Raw genomic sequence first — 25112 nt, 5'->3', positions numbered from 1 at the left:
AAAGAAAGAAAGAAAGAAAGAAAGAAAGAAAGAAAGAAAGAAAGAAAAAGAAAGAACCTAGATGTTGAGCAATGAAGATTAGTTCCCCAATAGTACCACTGTAAAAAGGAATGTTACACTGGCATTAGACTGATATAGAAACTGATACAAGGAAAAAAAAAATGTACTGGCATGAAAGAGTGTTTATCCTGTACTAAGTGAAAAAATAGTGGGTTAACATTATATGTAAGTCCAAAACCAGTAAAAAATAAGGAAACAAATAAATATTTAATATATATAATAGTATATGTTATTATGTGTATTACTATATGCTTCTCTGTTTACCCATCTATCATAAAGAGTAAATACCAATATATTAACTAGTGTTATCTGAACTGGGTGGGATTGGTATGACCTTTAATTTTTAAATTTTTGCTCCTTTTATCTTTTATACTTTCAATACTGAACATAAATTAATTTATATGAAACAAACAGAATTAAAGGTATACTAAAAATAATTTTCTAGGGCGCCTGGGTGGCTCAACTGGTTAAGCAACTGCCTTCGGCTCAGGTCATGATCCTGGAGTCCTGGGATTGAGTCCCGCATCGGGCTCCCTGCTCAGCAGGGAGTCTGCTTCTCCCTCTCCCGCTCCCCCCTCTTGTGCTCGCTCTCTCTCTCAAATAAATAAAATCTTAAAAATAATAATAATAATAATAATTTTCTAAAAGAATCAATGAAAAACCAGTAAGTGAAGATCAAGGTAAACAGACTACTCTTTAGCTTCCTCCACAGACTGTCCCAAATCAATCCTTTCAGCTATATTTAGTATTACACATAAACTTAAAAACATTTAGAACTAGAACAATCAAAGAGATGATCAACCTTAAAAGCTTTATTTTACAAAGAGAAAACTAAGGGTAAAGGAGGTTAAGGGAGTACCTATAAGTTATTCAGCTAGTGGCAGAGCCAGAATAAAGTATGTATTTTTTCTATTTTTTTGGTCAATTTTCCTTCCAGCACCTTAAGCCATCTCTCAGAAATCAGATGTTTCAGTCATTCTTCCTCAAAAATACTCTGTGCCATCCTGCCTCTGCACCCTTTCCCAATCCATCTCTCTCTTCTCCACCTAGTATACAATTTCCCAATCTAAAGCACTCCCTAGCCACTGTAGATAAATAATTTTATCTGGACTACTCCCAGGGCATAAAAAAATAACATTATTTCAATTTACTAATTACACTGAAAATATTTGGTTATGTGTTTAATCACTAATATGCTAAAACTTATCCATATCTTCAGGAAACCAAATTCAAATTTCTTTTCATGGCATATACTGATTGCTTCGATAATGTAGTGCCCATGAACTCAGACACAATTCTTAACATTCATATAAAACTATTTTTGTTCATGTATTTATTGAGAACTTTATAGAGATTAACAGAACAGACAGGTCTCTGGAGCTCACAAACAGAAGAATGCAAATAAAGCTACCAACCAACCAACGACACACAGAATTAAAACCACAGGTAGTTCATCACACTGCTACAAGTCTCCATGCATTATTTTATGTATTTCCACTGACCTAACATATAATCCGTGTTCTTCACCCATCAAATGAATATTCATCTTTCCAAACTCAGTTCATTCATGCAAGTATATGTTTCCTGGGGCATTACCTTAAAGCAGTCCATACCCTTGTCAAATATATCTTCCTGTCATCTCTGCTATGTTGCAATTTAAAATATGTCTGTACCTCAGTAGTCATCATATGGGGCTGTACATGTTGATTTTCTCTTCAAACAGAACATAAGCTCCTTGAGGGCAGTGATCACATCTTATTCAAATCAGTATCTCCATTAGAATTAGAAATATATGTAATATATTTTTTATATATTTATATATATATTTTATATATATATAAAATGCCCTTAAAGGCAACTCTGCCCTCTTAGAGACAAAGGTAAACAAAATCACTTTTCCCCGTGGCAACCTTTAAATATGTTTTAAAGAACTATCACATTCTTTCCAAATCTCCTTTTTCCCCAGGGTAAGCATTTATAGCTTCATAACTATTTTTCATACACAGTGCTTTTTGACATTTTCATTGTCCTTTGTTGGATATCTCATTTACCTTTTCTGTTCTGAAATTGAGAACTGTGCTAACATAGTTGAAAGGGTTAAATACAAGAACTTGAATTTATGTGATTTCCTCCTTCCTTTCCCTTTCTAAAACAGGAACTGTCTTATAATCTGGACATTACCACGATTTCTTTGGTTGTTCAAAATATACTTAATGGAAATGCAAAACAAAACAAAACAAAAACCCTATAGAATCAAAGGAAGCTAAAGTGATAAAGAATTGAGAGGAGGACAGAACAGGGAGGTAAAAGTAGAGACAAAGGAAAAATGAGATGTCGAGCAGATTTTCAGTGTAAAGGTAAAAAGTGATATTTCTTCTATAGAAGCCATTGTCAGACATTAAGAGACATTGCAAATGAGAGGGATGTCTAAAGATGACTTTTTAGAAAGTTTGATTTTCCCTCTCAGAATTTTTTAAGGGGAGACTGAGTGAGGATTTTAGTCACTTCAAATTCCATGTAAAAAAATTATCTGCATGACATGCATAAATCATGAGAGGTCCCAAATTTATATGGGTTACACTTAAATTTTCTCATTTCATTTCTACCTACAAAATCCTTCAAGGCTCTTCACTACCTGCAGAATATAGCACCAGCTCCTCAGCCTTATATAACCCTAGCTGTGATCTGGGCTCTTCCCCACTCCCCACACTTTCTAATCTCCTCTTTCAGCCTTTCTAATCTCATCTACTACCATTCCCTCACAACATTTTATGCTTCCACTTATTAAACTGCTTATAATTTCTCAAACAAAACAATATCATTAATGTACCTATGCATTTTGCCTCCCTCCCCACCCCGCCCCAAAATGTCCTTTCCTGTCTGGCTTTTCTGCTTTGACAATTCCAACCAATCTTCCAAGAGTCAGTCCTGTTGTCATCACACTATGAAACCTGCCTGGCTATCCACAAGCAAAGTTGTTCCCTTATCATACTCTGCACTTGTTAGTTTCCATGTGTGTCCCCTACCTAATTTAATTTAAGCAGCTAGCATAAGATTTGGCAGAAAGATGCTCAAAATATTAGTTGGATACGTCAGACTAGTGATCTTTACTTAGTCTCTTTTTTACATCAGTCCCTGGTAAGATGATAATCAACTTACATGAAATCATCATTAAATGCATTCCAGATATATATTCCATTAGTCTGATTCTAATCTAGACTAACATTCAACTCTTACCATTGGAAGACTGTTGAGTTTAGCAAAGGCACTAAGAAGAATTATTTAATGCAATGATACATAACTACTCTGGGCAATTAACATTCTATATCAGGCACATAAAGTGACATAAACGTTTAGTGACCTCACAATTTTGCTAGGATCCAGTTTAAAATGAAACATTTTTCTGCCCCACATGATTTTTAACTTCTGGCTTAGATTTGTTCGATTTGTTCGATTGCAACCAATAGAAACTAGCCTCAGATGGCTGTTAAGAGTGAGGGTACAGAAGCATCTCATGAAACTCAGGAATGCAGTTAAGCCTCTAGGAAAGGCTGGGGATCCTCATGGAAAGCCATATAATCTGTCTCTCCCTCTCTCTACTCTTCTACGTGCTTCTAGTTTAGTCTTCTGTCTCTGCCAACTGGCTTCTTCTGATTCTTTATGCAGAATGGTTGCTATTCTATAGGTCTAGCCCAGTCATTTTTAACTTTACATATTAAAAACATTTGAAGAGTTTTAAAAATTCTGACATCCTGGTCAGACAGACTCCACCCTAATTACATCAGAATTGCTTGGAGTATGGCTCAAGCAATAGTAGTTCTTTTTTTTTTTTTTTAAGATTTTATTTATTTATTTGACAGAGAGATAGACAGAAGAGCACAAGCAGAGGGAGTGGCAGAGGGAGAGGGAGAAGCAGGCTCTGCACTGAGCAGGGAACCCGATGCGGGACTCGATCCCAGGACCCTGAGATCATGACCTGAGCCGAAGGCAGACGCTTAACCATCTGAGCCACCCAGGCGCCCGCAATAGTAGTTCTTGAATACTCTTCAAGGAATTGAACTGTGTGGGACGCCTGGGTGGCTCAGTCAGCTAAGCATCTGCCTTTGGCTCAGGTCATGGTCCTGGGGGTCTTGGGATCGAGTCCCGCATTGGGCTCCTTGCTCCTTGGGGAGCCTGCTTCTCCCTCTGCCTCTGCTTCTCTCTCTGTCTCTCTCTGTCTCTCATGAATAAATATATAAAATCCTTAAAAAAAAAAAAAAAAGGAATTGAACTGTGCATCCAAGGCTGAGAATTGCTTCTTTAGCCATGTCAATGCTCCTCCTAATTCCTAATTCTCAAGTGAGAAATTCAAGTTTGGTCATGATTGCATTACATGTCTACTTTTTTTTTAAATAAATGGCTACCAGGGGCCTGTTCAAGAGAATAAAGTATTATTATAAGGTGGGCAGATACTCTACAAAGTACCCATATGGGGACTTTTATCTGCTTATAAAGTAACAATTTTGACAGCCATCATTACATTGTCCAAATATTGAGGCCTACTGTAAAAACAGGACACTTGGTTTATTCTCAGAATCAGTAAGATACTTGTCTACTTGTAAAGAATACTTAGATCAGACCCAGAGAGAAGTGTTCTGTACTTACTCTCTCCTTATGATCACAACTTTTCAAATTAGGCATTACTCTACTGAAAATGAGGGAAGTGAGGCTCAAAGAAAATAAGCAACTTCTTCAAGGATAAGAAGCCAATAAGTAATAGAGTGAGACTTGAATTCAAAGCTTACACAGCCTACATTATGTCAAGCTGCTCTTGTTTACATAAACAATATTCTTCTAAAGTATTAATGTCCTCAAAATTGGAAACTGATCTGAAAACTATTCACAATGGTTTGACTGAACACACACAACACATGTACACACACAGAAAAATCTGTTGTCAAATATAAAAAGTATACTCCATTCAGATATTGATAAGATAATCAAGTATAATGCCTTTCATTTCAGAATGAAAATAAAAACAAATACAATCTTAAACTATAATGGCCTATTATTTTATTATTACATTATTACTCTTTATCACTGGTATTCTCCTACTATACCTGGCTGGGTCATGGAATTATACACAGAGAAATTTGCATGTATCATGGTTATGTTGTTGAGGAAAAGCAAATCACATCATAATTATGTATCCCAATTGCATTTTTCCCTAATTTGTTTTACTAGAATGAAAAAAAAAAAGCGCTGTTAAAAGCAAGACTATTGGTAGGGTTATATTCGATTGAAGAAGAGAAAATAACTACCACTATGTTCCATCCGATTTAAAATCATCAAACAGCTTTCACTTACTCATTTTATTTATATTTCATTGTTATATAACTACAATGGTTCCTATCTTGGGGTACAGCTGCTCTAGAAGCATCCATTCTGAGATTATTTTAAGGCAAAGAATAAATAACACTGTATAGCCACTTAGGACGAGATTAATTCATAGGCTGGATTTATGCATTAATTAACTCCAGGTCAGTTACTTTGCCCTTTGAAGAAATATCTATAGAGGGGAAAAACTTGCAAAGCAGAGATTAATTTGGATTAGCTGCTTCCATGGTGGAAAGGCCCAGGTACAGTGATTACAGTTATGACATAAAATCAGATTTCATTTCTCCATTTTGAGAAATTATTATTTGTAATGAAAATTTTAGAAAAGATATGAGGGTATAGAAAAGTTTCTAAAAAATAATGAACCCATTTTATTCACTTCTTTAAAGGATTATATTCGCATTGCTCTTCATAAGATATTTGTAACCTGAGTGCAGAATTAGGCTACAAAACTAAACATTAACTCAAATCCATGTGATCTTTTTCTTCATCTAAACTTTACCTCCACCCCCAACGACCAGCTCTTAAGCAACTTAAGGTACTGTCATGCAAAAATTCCTCCTCCTCAACAAAAAAACTATTCCTCCCCTAGTTTTCCCCATTTACTTTATGACACTACCATTAATTCAGCTTAAGCTAAAAATCTGTGTATTGTTGATACTTCTTTTCTTTCATTCCCCATTTTTCTTCTACCAGCAAATCTTCTAATGACTCTATCTTCAAAATATATGAATCCATACACTTCTATCTATAATCATTGCCATCATTATCTCTTACTGGGATTATTTTTACTGTTTCTTCCATTTTCCTTGCCTCTTACTAGAATCTACTCTTTACTTTGCACCAGAGCCTTTTAAAAACACAAATTTGATTGTTTAAAACTTTTCATTCATTTCTCATTGCATTTTGTTAACATTCAAACTATTATAGCCTACAAGATCATTCATGAACTGGTCCTGTCCCCATTTACCAAATTGACCTTATGCCACTATCTTTGTTAATACACCTATCAGTCACGTATGACATCCACTAAACTCTATCTTTCCCTGGGTGTTTGCAATTGCTATTCTCTCTTCCTGGCATGCTCTTTTTTTATTCTTCTGTTTCCATTTAAACTTTACTCCCACTGCCAGGTACCAGCGCTTTTAGCAACTGCTATGGACTGAATTGCATTCCCCCAGAATTCACCCGTTGAAGCCCTAACACCGAAGTGATATTATTTTGAGATTGGGCTTTGAATAGTAACTTAAGTTTAGATGAGGTCATGGAGGTAAGGCCCTCATGATGGGATTAGTAGCTCTATGAGAAGAGACACATGTGAGGACACAGTGGGAAGGCAGCCATCCACAGCTAGGAGAACTCTCACCAGAACCCAACCATGCTGGTACCCTGATCTCAGACTTTCAGCCTCTAGAACTGGGAGAATATAAGTACCTAGTGCTTAAGCCACCTAGTTTATGGTAAATTGTTATGGCAACCCAAGCTGAATAATACAGCAACCTAAGGTAGAATCACCAATAAGCCAAGTGAACTTGTAAAATGTGCTTCCTAAATCTCATGTGTCCCATGACCTAAAATGTTTCCTAGCCATTTTTGATCTTTCAACAATATTTATGAAGTGCTTACTATATGGTAGGCACTGTGACCAGGTGCTAAAAACATAGCAGTAAACAAAGTACATTTTCTGGTTTCATGGATTTTACATTACAGGGTGATGGTAGGAGAAAGAATCAAAAATATAGATGAGTGTGTGTGTGTGTGTGTGTGTGCGCATGTGTTTATGTGTGATGTGATTTATAATAAGAATATATATTTGGTCTTCGTCCTGTTTCTAACTCCTAAAATCCTCAGAATTTCCCAGCAATGATGGTGTCTTTTTTTATGTTAATGGACGAAAGCACCTAAGGATGGGGGCTGGTCGCCAGGAGAATCCACCACAAGGTTCAAGGTTTGGAACTTTCTGTCCCATTCCTTTGACCCCCTGACCTCTAGGGATGTGACAGGGGCTGGAGGTTGAATCAAGATTTAATCAATTGTGACTATGTAATAAAGCCTCCATAAAAAACCAAAAGGACAGGGTTCAGAGAGTTTCTAGGTTGGTATACAGGTGGAGATGGGGGACAGGGGTGCACCTGGAGAGGGCATGGAAGCTCTGCACCCTTTCTCCATACTTGCCCTGTGCATCTCTTCTACCCAGCTGCTCCTGGATTATATCTTCTTATAATAAACGAGTGAGCTAGTAAGTACAATGCTTCTCTGAGTTCTGTGAGCCACTCTAGCAAATATTGAACTCAAGGAGGCAGTCATAGGAGCCTCTGATCTATAGCCAGTTGGTCAGAAGTACAGGTAAAAACCTGGACTTAGGATTGGCATCCTGAGTTGAAAGGGATTATTGGAATCTCCAATCTACAGCTTGTTGGTAGAAAGCACAGGTGGTAACCTGGGCTTGTGACTGGCATGTGAAGTGGCAGGGGAGGGCAGAAGGTGGGACAGTCTAGCAGAACTGTGGTTACCTGTGGCATCTGATGCTATTTCAAGGTAGATAGTGTTGGAATTGACTTAAATTGTAGAATACCCAACTGGTGTCCCAAGTATTGCTTTGCGGCATGAGGAGTCCCTACTCCTTCATAACATACATTGCAACTGGGTCCAGGAACCCAAAACAGTGTGTTTTCAAGTGGCTTCTCCTCAGAAACAGGATGCAGAGTATATGTGGGTTAGGCAGTAGTGTGGCTAGGGGCAGGGACACAAGTTTCCACTTGGTGACCACGGAGGCTTCTTTATTTTTTATTTTTTTTATTTTTTAAAGATTTTTTTTTTTTTTTTAATTTGACAGAGAGAGACACAGCGAGAGAGGGAACACAAGCAGGGGGAGTGGGAGAGGGAGAAGCAGGTTTCCTGTTGAGCAGGGAGCCCGATGCGGGGCTCGATCCCAGGACCCTGGGATCATGACCTGAGCCGTAGGCAGACGCTTAACGACTGAGCCACCCAGGCGCCCCCGGAGGCTTCTTTAATAAAGTAACTTCTGAGCAGATGTGAGAAGGAGGTGAGCAGAGTTATGCATATACCAACAGTTTTGGTATATGCTCTGACTTTGAAGTGAATGTTTCAATTTATCAACTGAGCTACTGCAATAACATTGGTTTCTTTTACCTTCTACTAATTATAATATCATTCATTAAGAAAATAGCACATAGACTATTACACAGAGGCCCTATGTCATAAAACCCAAAGGGTTTGGTAAAAGGATAAACTAGTGAATTAACTTTAAGAAGTGGCTTGTAAGTTAGCCAAGGACCCATACCCCCTCCAAAAATAATAAATAACATGTTGACAAATTTTCAAAAGTGTCAATCAGTAAGGTAACAATTGCAATATTCACAGGCCTGGGGGCAAAGGTGGTGACCCTGCTGACAAGATGTCAATGACTAGTGTAAGAAAAGCCTGGTGACCAGCACAGGGTGGTGCCTGACAGCAAATCCATGCAGCACAAAGAAGTCAGCATGATCAAGGTGAGAGTGATGAAGGTAAATAAAAGAAGCTGACATTTAAGAAAGGTGACAACAGCAATGTTAAATATTAAGACTTAGAATAAAAAGCTCAAAATTGTAAGTCAACAACCTACCAGGCAAAACCTGATTTTGTCTTAACCTATTAACCTGTGTATTACTGGGAGGAGAAGTTGCTGAAATAGGCTAAGGTGGGGATGGGACACAGGGAAAAACTAAGACAGTTGCATAGATGTTACTTTTGGACCCGAAACAGGTCAGTTAGGCCACTTTGAAACTCGCTTGTCTCACCTTTAAAACACTGATTGTAAAGGATGGTGGTGAGGATCACAGGAGAAAAATTACAATGAGCTGGTATGCTCATTTTTATCCTTCCGTTTCCATGATAACTGTACCCCACCATGTGTTTGAGCAGTCCAAGTAGATATTTATCATCAATGAACCAAGTGAATTTGTATAGTCTGCTTCGTGTGCCCCATGATCTAAAACATTTCCTTGGCACATTCAATTTTTCAGTCGTAGTTATCAAGTGCCTGCCATACGGTAGGCATTTTATTGGTCAACCACCTACTATCTGGTAGGCATTGTTCTAGGCACCGAGGATACCAGAGAACAAAACTGACAAAAAATCACTTTGAAGGCTACCTTCCCACGGGATGTTGTCTGGTATATAGTGACCATGCAGTGCATGAAAAGGGATCCAAAAATCAAGTAAGATCATTTTGAGGACTAGTTGCATGGATTATAGAAGTCTAGTGCCATTGTTCTCATCCTGACCCTGGCACAGAGTTCTCTGATGATTGGCAGGGACTTACCTATGTGTTCTGCCTTCCATTATGCTCAACTGAAGCTCAACCAAAGGACATGGGGAGGAAGGGGCAGGATGATTATTGAGAAGAACAGTAGGGCTGAGAATGGAAAAGCCTGGGCTCTAGCCCCAGCAGACCTTACCATCAACAACTAAACAAAGGCATTACATTTCTCCTGTTCTAGCATCTATGGATGCCATTGCTGTCTTTATCTCTTTGGGGATCTTTAACATATTTATTTTAAATCCCTTTTAGAGAGTTCTATTATGGTTCTTTTCTCCTGAGTGAATTTTCCTATGAGTTGAGTTGACTCTTTTAAAATCTGTTTCTCAGCTTTCTGACCCATATGTTAAGTGGTTGAGTCAAACATTTCCAGGGCCATAGCCATCTCAACAAAATTTAGCATACATTTTCTAATTTGTAAAATGGAGAAAAGAATAGTTACTCTGGCAGGCATAATTTTGAGTATGACATGCATGTTAAGCCTCCAAAAAGATAATCAGCATATAATAGGTATTTGATAAATTAGATTCTTTATTTTTAACATATATAATTTGGGTTTCAGAAGCATAAAAAACTATAATTTTGTCTTTTTTATGGATAAAGATAGTGAAGCTCAAGATAATGCATTTGAGATTTTAAACATTTTTTAAGTCCTTGAGCTGAGAATTCCACCTCTGTGACTACATTGTGCTGTCTCAGAGCCTTAACTGAGATAACCAAAAGGCAGTGTGACATTCCCAAAGGTCCAAAGGCAGAATTAATGAGTAATTAAGTCAGGATTTGAACACAGGTCTCCTGACCTCTAGGCTTTCCTTATACCACCTGTATCTAGGTATTGTTCAATTTAATCCTTTGCAACTTATATAAGACTCAACTTCACTAAATCACTGAATGTAGAGGAACAAAGTTCTGATTAAAATTTTTGCATTTAAATTTCCACCAGCAAGCTAAAGATTCTCGGTGCTTTGTTCTCCTGTGATATTTTCATGAGTGCCACACAGCCCCAGGCATCAAGGTGTCAGAGATTTGGCATGGAATTCCTAACACCTATAGCCCATTTGGACCAAGTGACCTTGTAGTGGCTCATTTCTTTCATACTCCCTCAGCACCTACTGAGGTCAGGTTCAGTATGGCATGGATCAGATTTTTCAGTTATTTTTTCTAACCATTCTAATCTTGAGTTATCTGCCTGAAGTAACAATCTACTGCTATATTGGTAAGAATATATTCTGCCCTTATGGAGACAATTTCATTTTAAATTACTTCTCAGGTCAAACGCTGCCATTTAATAAAGGTTTGGAACCCTATATAAAGTCAATAAAAGGCATTAAAATCACTTATTAGTCATGGTATTTTCTTTCCCTATCACCACCTAGATAGTTTTGTTTTCATAGCTCCCTTGGATATAGGCTCATTCCTCATTTTTTTCTTGATTTCCTTTTACAAAATCCCCCTTCATACACAAAAAGCTACACATTTTTACAGACAGAAATTTTAATAGAAAAAAAGTCAAGCTTCTGATCTTTAATAATCATTTTGAAGTATTTAGCTAGGAATTAATCAAAAATTAACATGCCTGTACCATCAAAAAGGCAAACTCTACAGACAGTCTATGGGGTTTATTGTATGCTTATTTATAAACACTTGAAACGGACTTCATTTTTCAATGACTATAAGCAAATTTAACTTGACTACTTCTCACCGGAAGGGATAAAAATAAGATCACAGTCACTTTTGATTCTAGTTCAGTCTAAAGGCACAGTTTACCAATGAGAAATCGGGCTGAAGTCATTTCAATACGATGATCCTGACCAAGTGGAAAAACTTAGCATGGAAACAGCATTTAGCCATGATATACTTCAATATTATTTTTTGGAGTCTATCACTATCTCAAACTGAATCCATGATGATTTAAAACTGTCTTTTTATTGATATTCATTGTTTTTCAACCTGACAGTGGCCAATGATTCATATCAATCTTCTTTTAACATAGGAATTAAAGAGTTCGCAATATATCTTAAACTGAAGGACACTTTTTCAATAGGTCTCAAGATTTTAATACAGTTGTCATTTGAAAAGCCTTACCTCCTCTCAGTTGGAAAGGGGTTTAGAAAAGAAGAAGCCAGCTCCGTCGATAAGATTGTTTTTATCTGAAGCAGTGAAGGATTCAAAAATTAGTATGACATATCGATGATGCCTCTTTTTTTTTTTTTTTTAAGGCATTTTTATTCTCTAAGTGCAGGAACACTGCAGTTGGCTGTCAATCATTAAACCAGAAAATGAAGTCCTTTGCCTGGCAAGGAGATCTGCATAGTATACCAATACTGGTAAACTAACCACCAAATTATAGCCTTTTCTCTTGCCTCACCCAGATTTCACAGGGGCTGCACACCCAAATAAATGCCTCTTGGCTACCCATTCATCTAACAGCTGGAAAGATGACACTTGACATTTGGAAACTTTCCTGCGAAGATTGCTGCAAGGCTTTCCCATTAGCTTCCTGGTGAGACTGTAAGGTCGAATAAGCTGCCTCAAAACCTGCAAAGGGTAACGGAAATGCTCTAATATTAAGCCTGTGCAATTTAAATTTCTAATTCTCAAATCATAGTTCTTCAGATATTGTACTGGTACATTTCAGGGCAAAAGAATGCCTTTGAAGATGTGAAATTAAAATGATATTTTAAGCAATGATAATGATAACAAGTGTCTTCAAAGTTGGCACGGAAGTTCTTCCAAGCACGGAGACTTGGACATAGATAAGTCCCTCCAAGTTTTATTTCTAAAATCCCAGACTGTCATATTTTTAGCAACTGCTCATCTTTGTACAGAGCAGCAATCTTTAATATGAGCCACAGTAGCTATCATTCTCTAGATTTGATTTTCGCATCATAAAAATTATCAGAGATAGCTTTAAAATCCTTACAATCCAACAACATGGGTTCTTTTTGAAAATCAGTGAGCCTGCTATAAAATAAAAATGTAAATATTCCATCATGAAGAAAATGCTGTGATCTTATAAATCTTTCAAATATAAACATATGCCTTTGTCCTCTTTAGAAAGGTAATTCCTTTAAAAGAGATCCCCAAATTAAAAAGTTTTAATAACCTGACTGTTCACTAAAGATATTAGAAAGACAAAATCCCTCACACAATCTCCAACCCTAAAAGTGGCAGAAGGTGAAAGATTTCATTTATTGATATGAATACACATAATTCAATTAGCTTTATAGCAATGATCCTTTTGCACTGTGCTCAATTTTTAATTCCCCATCTTCAAAGTGTCCTTACAATTTTCTATTCTTGTTTGTTAACTCAGTATTTCTCATGTGAAAGATTGACAAGAATGAATAGGCCTCTCTAAATGTTCAGTCATATGTCCAAATGTAGATAAAATTAATAATATGATTAAAAGGGAAAATGAAACATTTAAAAAATATATGCAGAAGGGCATTGAAGAATCAGGAGACATGAATGATGTCACTTTCAATCTTGAATTAATCACCATCTGGGAGTGAAATAACTTTTTAGAAGTCAATTTAATGATGCTGAATTGTACCTCATTAGCAACAATGACAGACAGGGATTCCTATGGATGTGCATCTCACAGCCTCACATCACAAACTAACACAAGGGCAAGCCTCGCTTCCCTCTGCCATTCCATCAACAAATCCACCAAAAAGAGTCTCAGCTCCAGAAAATGGAATACTTAGCTATGATTGGACTTCTCCTCACTCTTCAAACTAAAATCACAACTACGATTTTGTATTCATTCACTCAATGGTGAGACTATGGCATGAATCTCTCTCCACTAGGTATTGAAATCACAAATTCATTTCACATAGCCTATTGAACTGCCATCGGATGATAATGACTTTCTGTCACTCTTGACCTGGGGCAGATTTGAACTAGTGACCAAGAGGTTAAAGGCTCTGTATCTCATTACCAATCCCCTGAGATACCTAGTTCCCTCAACAACTACTGATTCTTTTGAGACTCAATCGAACCAAAAGAAAACACACAAAAACCTCAAGTAGGAGAAAAGTTGATCATCAATGCAAGGAATTTATAATAGTCTTGAAAAACTTTACAAACGTCTGTTTCAAAATGTACCCATATACCGTATACAACTGAGTAGAACTACATTAACTGTTAGAGAACTTCACTATAACCTCCATTAAAATATCATATAAGCTTCACTGTAGGGCTGGAAAACACTGTAGAAAGCTAAAACCTAAAAGACACCTGTGCTCTGTGATCCTATAGGGTTAAGAAAGACATTTTAGACCCAGTATGATGCCAGAATATTTATGTGTGTATCTTGTGTATATGTTCTAAGATAATTCTGCTATAAGAATTAGTTTCGAGGGGGATTGACAAGTTGGAAAGAATAACATAGATTCATAAACAAAATAATCAAAACAGTATCAGGCACCTTAATGTGGATACTTATTATAGGAATACAGCATGTTTACTAAAGGATAAAGTTTGAGGAAGAAAAAAAGAATATCATTTGGGAAGATGCACATAGGCAAACTCATGTATATAGTAGAACCACTGAACTAAACCAAAAAAATAACTTTCTGTTGTTGCTGAAAGCTGACCTCAAATGGTGGCAGCGAACAAACAGTACTGTGTAACCATTCAACTTCAATTCAGTGATTCCTAAAGTCATTGTAAACACAGCAACCAAAACTTTTTTTTCTAAAATATGTTTAATGTCCCAATGCCTCCTTTCTTATCCTCTGCAGTTTCTCACCGTGTTTGAATTTCACAGAAAGAATTCTACCTGAAAGAAAAGAGGGCTTCTTTTCCTTTTCATTTCTTATCTATATTTGAAGAATCTCTATATAATTTCTTTATTTGAATTTCTATCCCTTACCTATTCTTTCCATATTTATCCTCCCACTAATAACTCTTGTCTTTTGTCACTCAATATTTATCTTTATACCACTGCAACTGCTTCTCTTGCAGCAACATGTAAGTTTACTCGATCCCTTCCTCTCCTAGGAATAAATACTGGGGTGTTTTAATGTTGCATCTAAAAGCTAGTAAATTTAAGATAGAATTCTGAATCACAGAATAATGACATGGAAGACTGCTCTAATGATGTAATCAAATCCATAGGTTTTGAGATGATAATTTTCATATATTTGGACTGATTTTATTTGACAAAATATCTCATGCTGGTAAGATCATCTTCTCAGAACTACCATGACTACTTCAAGGAAAACGAGCTTCTAACCTAGGATTAGAATTTAGAAGCATTTAGCCTGTATTCTATTTACAAGTTTGCTCTTATAGTGGAGTACTTGGCATGGCAAGATAACATTTAGCTTTTTTTCCTCTACTTTTTTTGTGATGGAATGTGTTTATATGTTGATACTAAAAGTAAATGCCCAATTTTCTAAACAATTGTATTTTGGTAAATTACTGACATTTTTGTCAATTAATAATACCATTTTGTAAATACATTTTGTATTAAAACTTGTCTTTGGTAAAGAAGGACCTTAGGCACCATATGGTTTCCCTTAACAAGTTGGTTGCACCTACCAGACTCACTGGACGAATTTCTTCTCTCCTGTTCCTCTGTGAGATACAAAGGAAGGAAAAGGAGTGCTGAATCTCTGTAATGAGGAGGGTATCCGTGTATCTATGAACTTTCTACTCCCCCACTTGAGTTGTGTGCTTATCGAATCAGTTGTATGATCCTCACCCCATTTGTGTTGGTTATAAATTTATGTAAATTAATTGTATAAATTGAAGAGCTCTATGAATGTGAAAAGAAAGGGGGTTGAGTCTGTGAAAACTAAGTTGAATATTTTCAAAAGCTATGATAAAGGTGAATTGCTAAAAAAGAAGTTGCTATCAAATTAGATGTGGGTTAAACAAATGAAATAACTGACGGGCAACCATACAAAAATCCAGGAAATTGCTCTGTGTTTCTTGAAGGTATAGCTCCACTTTAAAAAACAAAACCAGAAGTTGTTGGCAGCATATTATAAACAGGTTTACACAAGAAACATGATAGAACCCTAACCATAAGATTAAAAAGAACTTGGCTCTGCTTTTTTTTTTAATGAAAAGGAGAGAATATCCGTGTTTTAAAATAAAATGACATGCTTAACATATGTATATATCCTTTCTATAATTCCCCAAGTTTAACTTTTTCAGATTAATCAACTAATTATTGATTTTTGTTTCCTAGACTGAGAGAACTTTTTTATATTCCTCTGTTTTTTAAATGAATGTTCTGGATTTAACCAACTTATTGTTAATGAATTTCTGGATTTACCTATGTAATTAAAGTGCCTCATCTTTATCCTCAATTAACAATTAAATTTAGGTCTTTAATTATATTAATTGAGCTAATTATCCCTCTATTTTATTTCCCTGGAAGTTAGGAGATGTGGAATAATCTTAGAACTTTTCTAGTCACTTAATCATCCTGGTTAAGGTATATTTTTAACCAGAACTAAGTTATACATAAGCTACAGCCTCCAATCACAATCTTCTGATTTCAGTTTCAACTACAGAGGAACTCTCAGGCAGAATTCTAATGCATTATTTTATTTTTAAATCTTAACACATGCTGCAGGGGAAGATGTCTAGGGCTGCAGATGATTAGCAAGAACGAGGATCCAGAGTTGAAAAGTATCAGGAAAGTAGTTCAGTCCAGGGGAAAAAATAAATAGACATACGTATGTTCAAATCCTGGCCTCGTTACTAAGACGATACTTAACCTAGAATAGTTTTCTTTAACTATTGAGACTTTATTTTTAAAAGCTAAGAAATAAAGATAATGATATCCATGGGGTGCCTGAGTAACTCAGTCAGTTAAATCTCCAACTCTTGATTTTGGCTCAGGTCATTATCTCAGGGTTGAGATCCAGCCCCATGTTGGGCTCCAAGCTCAGTGTGGAGTCCACTTGAGATTCTCTCTCTCTCTCTCCCTCTGCCCCTCCCTCCACTCACACTCTCTCCCTCTCTTTCTCTCCTTCTGAAATAAATAAATAAATAAATAAATAAATAAATAAATAAATAAATAAAATCTTTAAAGAAATAAAAATATAAAGATAATGATACCCATTGTAACCAAAACATACACAATGTATAACAGAGGTTAACAAATAGTAGCTGTTATTACAATGAAAGTAAATATAACAGGTTTGTTCCAAGGAGGGTAAAAATGAGGGAGTACTTCTTTTGTGAGTCTTTTCCAACAATTCTAGTCAATACTGATCTCTGCTCTTGGACTACTTTAATATTTATTGGTTGTAGTAAAATTAGCTTTCGATTTTATTATATGCCTGTTCTCTATTTCACATAGTAATCCTTGCATTCACACATTGCTAAAAGCACCTTTCGAAGAAAGGTTGATGGGTTCATGTGGTTAATTTTTTTTCTTCCTAGTACAGAACTTTTTATCTACCCATCTGTACACACACATGCACACAGACACGCACACACAGACACACACATGCACACTGGCTAAATAAATAAATCCACTGGAAAGATGCAAGTGAAAGTGCAATAAATTTTAAAATCAATAGATTTGTTTGTTTGTTTGTTTAGCTACATTCTTTCAGTTACATACTCTTTCTTTGGGTACCCTGTCAAAATTATGTTAAATATTCAGTAATTCTTATTCAAGAAGAAGAAAAAAATTCAAATATGCCTCGACTCCTGCTAACATCATAGTATTATAAACAACAAAGGTGAAGTCATATTGGATCATTTATTAGCACAACTAAATAAAGACAAGTAAGTTTAATATTATAAAATAAAGACTTTTAGGGGCGCCTGGGTGGTTCAGTCTGTTAAGCATCTGCCTTCGGCTCAAGTCACAATCTCAGGATCCTGGGATCGAGCCCAGCCCTACATCCATCCACTGGGCTCCCTGCTCAGCGGGGAGCCTGCTTCTCCCTCTCTCCCACCCTACTTGATGATCTCTTTCACTATCTCTCTCTCCCTCAAATAAATAAGTAAAATCTTAAAAAATAATAATAAAATAAAATAAAGACTTTTAAGAGGGAAATGTTGACAAATTGGAAAATGTTTCTCTCTATATTTATACAAGATCTGACACTATCAATTCTTTTTTTTTTTTTTTAAAGATTTTATTTATTTATTTGACAGAGAGTTAGCGAGAGCGGGAACACAGGCTGGGAGAGTGGGAGAGGGAGAAGCAGGCTTCCCGCAGAGCAGGGAGCCCGATGTGGGACTCGATCCCAGGACCCTGGGACCATGACCTGAGCCGAAGGCAGACGCTTAACGACTGAGCCACTCAGGCGCCCCAAGACACTATCACTTCTTTATGCAAACAACTCCTACCACATTTCTACCTCATTATCGACCCCAAATTAAAATCCTAAACTGGGTATTCTTATCATGTCCTAACTCCAGTATAATCACAGACCTTTTCTCCCATTTCTTTCCTACATGTTCTCTATGTTCAGGGCCTCCACTAACCCAGAATGCCTTTTGGTGAAATTGAAAGAAGCCACTGCACAGGTGTAAGTCTTAGCAGCGCAAGCAGAAAGCACCTTTGTGGCAATTCAAGGCAGGCACTCCTTCCTCTGAGTAGCAGCACAACCAACGATACCACTGTTAGGCGAGTGGAGCTTGGTCAGTATTTCAGGCAGCTAGTATCCGTATCTGGGGACCCTTGGGCGGTGAGCAAGCTCTACAGTCTTAGCCAGCAGCCCCCTTTAAGTTCCACCAATTCAAATCACTCAGTTTTTCTTATCCTCCCTCTTTATTTGTTATCTTCATTTTTGTGAAGCCTTTGCTGACTCCACATCCTGATACCCACATCCAGATAGAATCAATCACATTATCTCTTCCATGCTACCCTGTGCCTTTACATTTTTTTATTACTGAGTTTATTATATTGTATTAGATGTGTGTTTACACCACTCTCTTCCCTACCAGACTGTGAGATTATTAATGGCAAGTTTCATGTTTCAATTCATATTTATAAACCTACAGATTAGTACTATCTAAAGTTGAAAGCACTATTTTTTTAAAAAAAAATGCTTATTGAATGAATGAATGAATGAATCCATGCATGAATGACTACACGGATAGACAGGTGGATGTATATGAATGAAAATATAAATGGCTAAATAAAATGCTTTCATAATTACCAGAAATAGCCTCTTTGAATCTTTGTCTGTTAAAATCCTATACTATGCTTTCCATTCAAAATATCCTATTTTATAATTGTTCTCTAATACCATTTTAACATCTCTATAATTATTATTGCTCATTTATTAAAAATAGTTTATTTACCTCTGAAAAGACCATGTCCTGAAGTGATGAAGTAACTTGCTTCAGGTCACACAGTTTGAAAGTGTTGGAACTGGGTTTGAAATCAGGTCTGTTTAATTCAGAGCCCAAATTTCTAACTGCTGTATTTTACCTCTCCTCGTTTATTCACTTTGGTACTCTCCCAAAGTCAAGTGTTTTGGGCCCAACAGCTGGTACTCAATAAATGGTAACTGATCATATTAACTAATGAAATTTAAGTGAAGCTCTCTTCAGACAACTATGGGAATTACTGAAATCCCAACAGGGCTATCTTTAAATAATCACATGTGTCTGAAAAAGCATACTACAAATAAATTCAAAATATCCAATTGCAATGATTGCATGCATGAATTAATACTATAATGTGTGTATTAAATCATTTTTAAAGTACACTATCTAGTGTTCTATTTCACCCCAAATTAATGTAAAACATAAGACAAGCAGTGATAAACCTTCATTCATGAATACACTTCAGGCATTATGAAATTTTTCTTAACGGATGTTGCATTTGAAGGAAACATTATTTATTTACAGTGTTAATGAACTTATATAACAAACTCATTAGTTTTCTTAACTCCTCTTTAAATTCCTTTACAATGAATTCTCTCATTCTATGTATTTTTCCTATTTAATAGATGAATACACTCTTTATTTTGAGGGCATAACAATAAACAAGCATGGCCACTGGCTTGTACAGAGGCAGACCGTGGGCAGGCTTCAGTCAAGGAAACAGGCTGCTACAGAGCACACAGAAGGACCATGTTCCTGGAAGAGGAGGAGGAAGCAAGACCTGAAAGACAAGCAGGATCGAGACAGATACAATGAGGGGAGTAGGGGAAGGGCCTGGATTCAGGAGAAGTCTTGGTGTGCTAGGGGAAATTCAAGTTAGCATCACAAGCTAAGGAGATGAGGCTTTATCTGGAGTGCAAAGAGGAGCCTCTGAGGGTTTTAAATGAAGAAATGAGGATCAAACTTGTACTCCAGAAAGATGACTGGCTGCAGGATAGGCTCATTAGATTCGACAAGGGAAGAAGTGGAAGCAATTGTAAGAGGCAATAGAGGCCAGAACTAAGTTAATGACAGTGTGGAGAGAGAAAAATCTCACTTTGTCTATATGCTCCTTTTTAGTCTTATCACTGCTTAGCACTTTGCAACCAACAGGCAGGAAGGTAGAAGTGTTGATTTTACTTGACAGAGATTTTACCTGCTTTCCATTTCTACTCCATCTTTAAAATGCAATTCAACACTGTTTGACAAGTCTAAAGCCTTCAGCCAAAACCGAAACTCTTACTGGTCAGGAATTTTTTATTTTATATTTCAAACACTATCATTCCTAGCAATATATATTTTTAAAGCACATGCACTTTTCTTTTTCATCATACCTAAAAGTCTGTTTCTTTCCTTTTATGAGTAAGTGGAAGATAAATAAAATGATTGCTCATTTTTTTCAGTATACATTTATTAGATTCAGGGCAGTAAAAAGATAAAAGTAAAGTCAAAAGAAAAACACCCTTAGGAATCCTTTCGAATGGTAATTGTGAAGTATGACAAAACCACAATCATCTCAAATATAGTAAATATTCTCTACGTACTTTAATCTAAAAGCTATAAACGGATTTAAATCTTTAGAAAAAGAATTAACACATGCCATTTTCCACCATCCCTCATTCAATTTTACCTTTCAAATCTGTTTAGTATCTCTGTCTTCCTGCCATTTTCACTCCTGAAAGCAGAATTCATGCATTCACTAGGTTTCATCTGGCCTAGCACAAGAGACTTTTTTCTCTTATCTCCTGATTCTACTCTCATTTCTTCAAGAAGTTAACAGAATGGTCAGTGAGATGTCTGGTCAAAGAAAAATTGTATTCAGCACAAAAAAATAAGCAAATTAAAGTAAGTGTATGAAAGAGTCTTTACAGAGATTGAATTGACCAGATACATACATGAGAGAGAGAGAGAGAAGAGGAAAATAAAATTTAGATAAATAGTTCATAAGTAAAGATGTATACAACAGTGTTATTTTATAATGAAAAAATATGTGTGTGTAAACACACTAGTGTAAATCTTTCAACCATATTTTCTTAAGAAGTAGCTTATTCTGAGATTGTATTATTTGCTACTTTTCTCATAAATTGTCTTATTAATTCTTGTATATATAATATAGTAAATGTTACCATTTCATGTATTCAAGTGCCTGCTTTAATGTCATTACACAGTAAAAGAAGAAGCTATCAGGCCTATTTTGGTTTCAAAATTGATTTTGAAAACTGTATTAGTCTGAGTAATCTAGAAGTCAGTAATCTAGAAGCCTGAGGAATGCTGATTTAGAGGCTTTGAAACTGGGTATCAGAAACGTTAAACACTGGAGATGGAACAGGTTGGGGAGAGTATGTTTAGTTGAATAGCAATGAATTACAAGTGTAGGTAACCAAGTGCTGTTCAGTGAATCTGAAATATGCATCCGGCACATGAGTGAAGATTATCAGCAGACAGCTGGATCATGGAAGAACACAGATGGAAATACAAATGAGGGAGTTATGCAGAGGTGCAACTGGGACCATTGAGAGTGCTGTGACAAGAAGCGTAAAATGAGGAAATAGAAAGATAGGGTGATAAGTTTTGCAGCAGAAGGAGCAAAAGGAGCCAAATCAGGAGTCCATCCTGGGCAGCTGAACCGCTCCGCTGTGTATTTTGGAGGCCATGGAGACTCTCCAAAGTATAGGTGCTACGGAGACTGGGGCTGGAGCTACTACCAACTTTGCTCCTTTGGGTTCCCAGGTTTCTGCCTGTTAAAATTGCATTCCTTTCCCCTTTTTTCCCTACCCTCATCCCTTTTGACTGATTTGGACAGCATTCTTATTTTAGATTTGTCATCTCCACAAAACGCTGTTTCCTAAATCACACTTTTGTCTCTATGCATGACCTGTAGGCTGGTTACACCCATTCTTAGAGCCCTGGGATACCAACTACACCCTAGACCACAACATCCCAAGCCCCGCTACTCAGAGATGCCGGGCTGAGGTGGGATTAGGTCAGTGAATTGAACTTAAAAAAATATGATATAATCAATATAAAGTCCAGGCTGTACCTGGTAGGTAAGAAGTCCTGCATGGGTTATAGAAAAAAATAGGAGGACAACCGTAAGTCTAAGCGGTCATGGCAAAAAGGCAGAAAAATATTCAAGGAGACCTTAAAGACAAAGTGAATTTTGTTAGCATGTGGGAAACAAACAAAAGAAACTGAAAGAAGAGAGGCAGACAGCATGTTATGAATAGAGTCTTTCCTGAATAGGAAAGAAAGAAGAATTTTATTAATAAGAGCAAACTTTTCCAGAAACATTTTATATAAAGGAGATCACTGTATCTACATTTAATTAAATTACAGAGCAAGAAGAAAACGAAGCATTTTGTCAAAAAGTGAGACAACTGAGATCTAGTAATTATGGCTTTTCTCTTCCCCATGACCACCCAGTTACTGTAAGAGTATGTTCAACTTTATATTTTATCATTTTTCTATTATGCATTTGTTTCATAAGACTAAAGTGAAAAAATTACAATTGAAATTTATAAAATATTTGTTTTCTTTTCAATTAGGTGCATATCATTTGGGAAATGGATAGGAACTCATCTGATTCAAATGGACAGACAATACAGTTTTCTGGACTGTGTAAGATCATTAGGAATATAGATCTTACCGGCCATCATACTGTGTACCATCCAGATTTGATAAATGTATTATCTGTGTCTTTAAGCCATTGATAAATATTTTGAACACAGCAGAACTAATAACTTCATGGCATTTCCCTGTAGAAATGCATACTGAGGGCGCCTGGGTGGCTCAGTTGGTTAAGCGACTGCCTTCAGCTCAGGTCATGATCCCAGAGTCCTGGGATCGAGTCCCACATCGGGCTCCCTGCTCTGCGGGGAGCCTGCTACTCCTTCTCCCACTCCCCCTGCTTGTGTTCCCTCTCTCGCTGTGTCTCCCTCTGTCAAATAAATAAAATCTTAAAAAAAAAAAAAAAAAAAAGAAATGCATACTGAATTTTCTTTTTTTTTTTTTAAGATTTTATTTATTTATTTGAGACAGAGAGAATGAGAGACAGAGAGCATGAGAGGGAGGAGGGTCAGAGGGAGAAGCAGACTCCCCGCTGAGCAGGGAGCCAGATGCGGGACTCGATCCCGGGACTCCAGGATCATGACCTGAGCCGAAGGCAGTCGCCCAACCAACTGAGCCACCCAGGCGCCCTGCATACTGAATTTTCAATCAACTAAACAGTTGTGCTATCCAGTCCATGTTAAAAAAAATTTATCCGAGTAAATATAGGTATATGTGTATGTCATATATTACCATATATAAATGCTCATATGAATGTGTAGCAAAAATAAATGAAGAAGTATATATCCATTGGAAAAAATTAGCTACAAGTGATGGCAAATGCCTACCTGTATGTATTTGTGAATGTACCAAGAAGCTTGCTTTCCATCGTTCACTGATTCCACTGTAGTGTTAGCCACACCACCAATATCACCACCTGCAAACACCCATGGTTCACTGGTTTGCATAGTTTCTGGATCTACTTCTGGGAGATCCCATCTGTTAAATTTTAGAGGGCTCAAGGCTTCTTTTACTGGAAGAAAAAAAGAGTGAAAGGCAAGAGGCAATGACTAATCTGTGCATCACATAACTATAATTTGAAAATTAAGAAAAATTATGACTTAATTATTGTTCTAGGGATTCAAACAACTGTTTTTAATGAACCATAAAAATGGAAAGTTAATGAAATATCTGAGTTAATAATACATCCAAAGCATACTGACTTAATTCAAAGTAACCTCACATGTAGGTTTTAAAGACTACAGATTTGGGCAGTATGTCAAATCTGGTATTTATGTCTAGGAAGTACAGATCCAGGAAGAAGGGAAGTACAGCCTCTTAAATATTTTAATGTGTATAAAATCCATTTAAATCTGTTTAAATGAATATAAAATGAATTTTCTAAAATTTTCTTTGTCCACACCATTATTTTCACAAATATGATATTACTCTTATGATCCTAAACTTGTTCCTGTGTGTAACAGGTAAAAGTTATATTGTGAATTTGGTTCAATGGCCAGTCTCTTCCATTCACAACAAGAAATTTTATAAATTAAACAAGACAAAGTCCTACATTTTCACCAAATTATTTGCCCCTAATGTTAAGCAATTCAAAGGACCCAGAATATAGCTACATTAGCCCCCAGTTTCTATCTTATAAAAATCAACAAATGCAAACACTACCGTTGGTTCCTTGTGGATATTGCTTTGTAAAAGAATTTTAAGTTATTTGCTGTGTTCCAATGAATCTAAATGTGTCATGGAATAAGAAAGAGTTTGAGTTCCTGTAAGAAAAATATATCTAAAGGAATATCTTATAATAGACACATAATCCTGATAATTGGAAGAGATCAAAGAATGTAAGTTACAGAAAGGGTTCATCAAGAGAAGAAGGGCAGAAAGATAGTATCATCATCTATAATGGAGCAAACTGAGTGAGTGTTTAGGATTAAATGTTCTCTCCAGGTATTCATGTCATGAATTTTAAGTACAGCATCTCAGGACAGACTTACGGAGCTATTCTTTACTTTAATTCAAAAGAGAACATAACAACTTAAACTTAAATAGATTGGAAAATTTTGGAACACAGAAGTTAGTTCTTAAAAAGATTAATGAGTCAAGTTTAAAATAAAAACAACCAGATTAAAAAATATATATATTCTGATACCTAAAACCATTTCTCCTAAACAATAATAGAAAAGCAAGACATAAAAATAAACCTTTGTAGTTTTCTACCTGAAGAATATTAGACTTTTAGAAAACTATTAAGGAATTACTGTTGATTATGTGTTCCCCACAAGACTATAGGTTCCATGAGAACAGCAATGTGTCCATGCTGCTGGCCACTTTACACAAAGCCTACTACAGTGCTTGGAGCACAGGAAACACTCCATTCAATGCATGAGTGGATGGATGGATGGATGGATGGATGGATGGATGGATGGATGGATGG

The 25112-nt window shown here is 36.4% G+C and overlaps 1 protein-coding gene across 2 annotated transcripts in view; it reads right to left on the bottom strand.

Annotated features, from left to right (window-relative positions):
• DPYD (dihydropyrimidine dehydrogenase) overlaps window positions 1-25112 on the bottom strand; it is an 802992-nt gene that overhangs the window by 384610 nt on the left and 393270 nt on the right. For both annotated transcript variants that reach the window (XM_035017962.1, XM_035017963.1), the window contains exon 12: window positions 23509-23693. In XM_035017962.1, the coding sequence (XP_034873853.1) occupies window positions 23509-23693 (185 nt within the window). The remainder of the gene's footprint in view (window positions 1-23508; window positions 23694-25112) is intronic.

Source organism: Mirounga leonina, unplaced genomic scaffold (genome assembly GCF_011800145.1).
Source record: "Mirounga leonina isolate KUSES-001 unplaced genomic scaffold, KU_Mleo_1.0 Mir_173, whole genome shotgun sequence".
NCBI classification, from domain to species: Eukaryota; Metazoa; Chordata; class Mammalia; order Carnivora; family Phocidae; genus Mirounga; species Mirounga leonina.
Note: the sequence above shows the minus strand (reverse complement) of the source record. Positions and strands in the feature narration are given on the sequence as shown.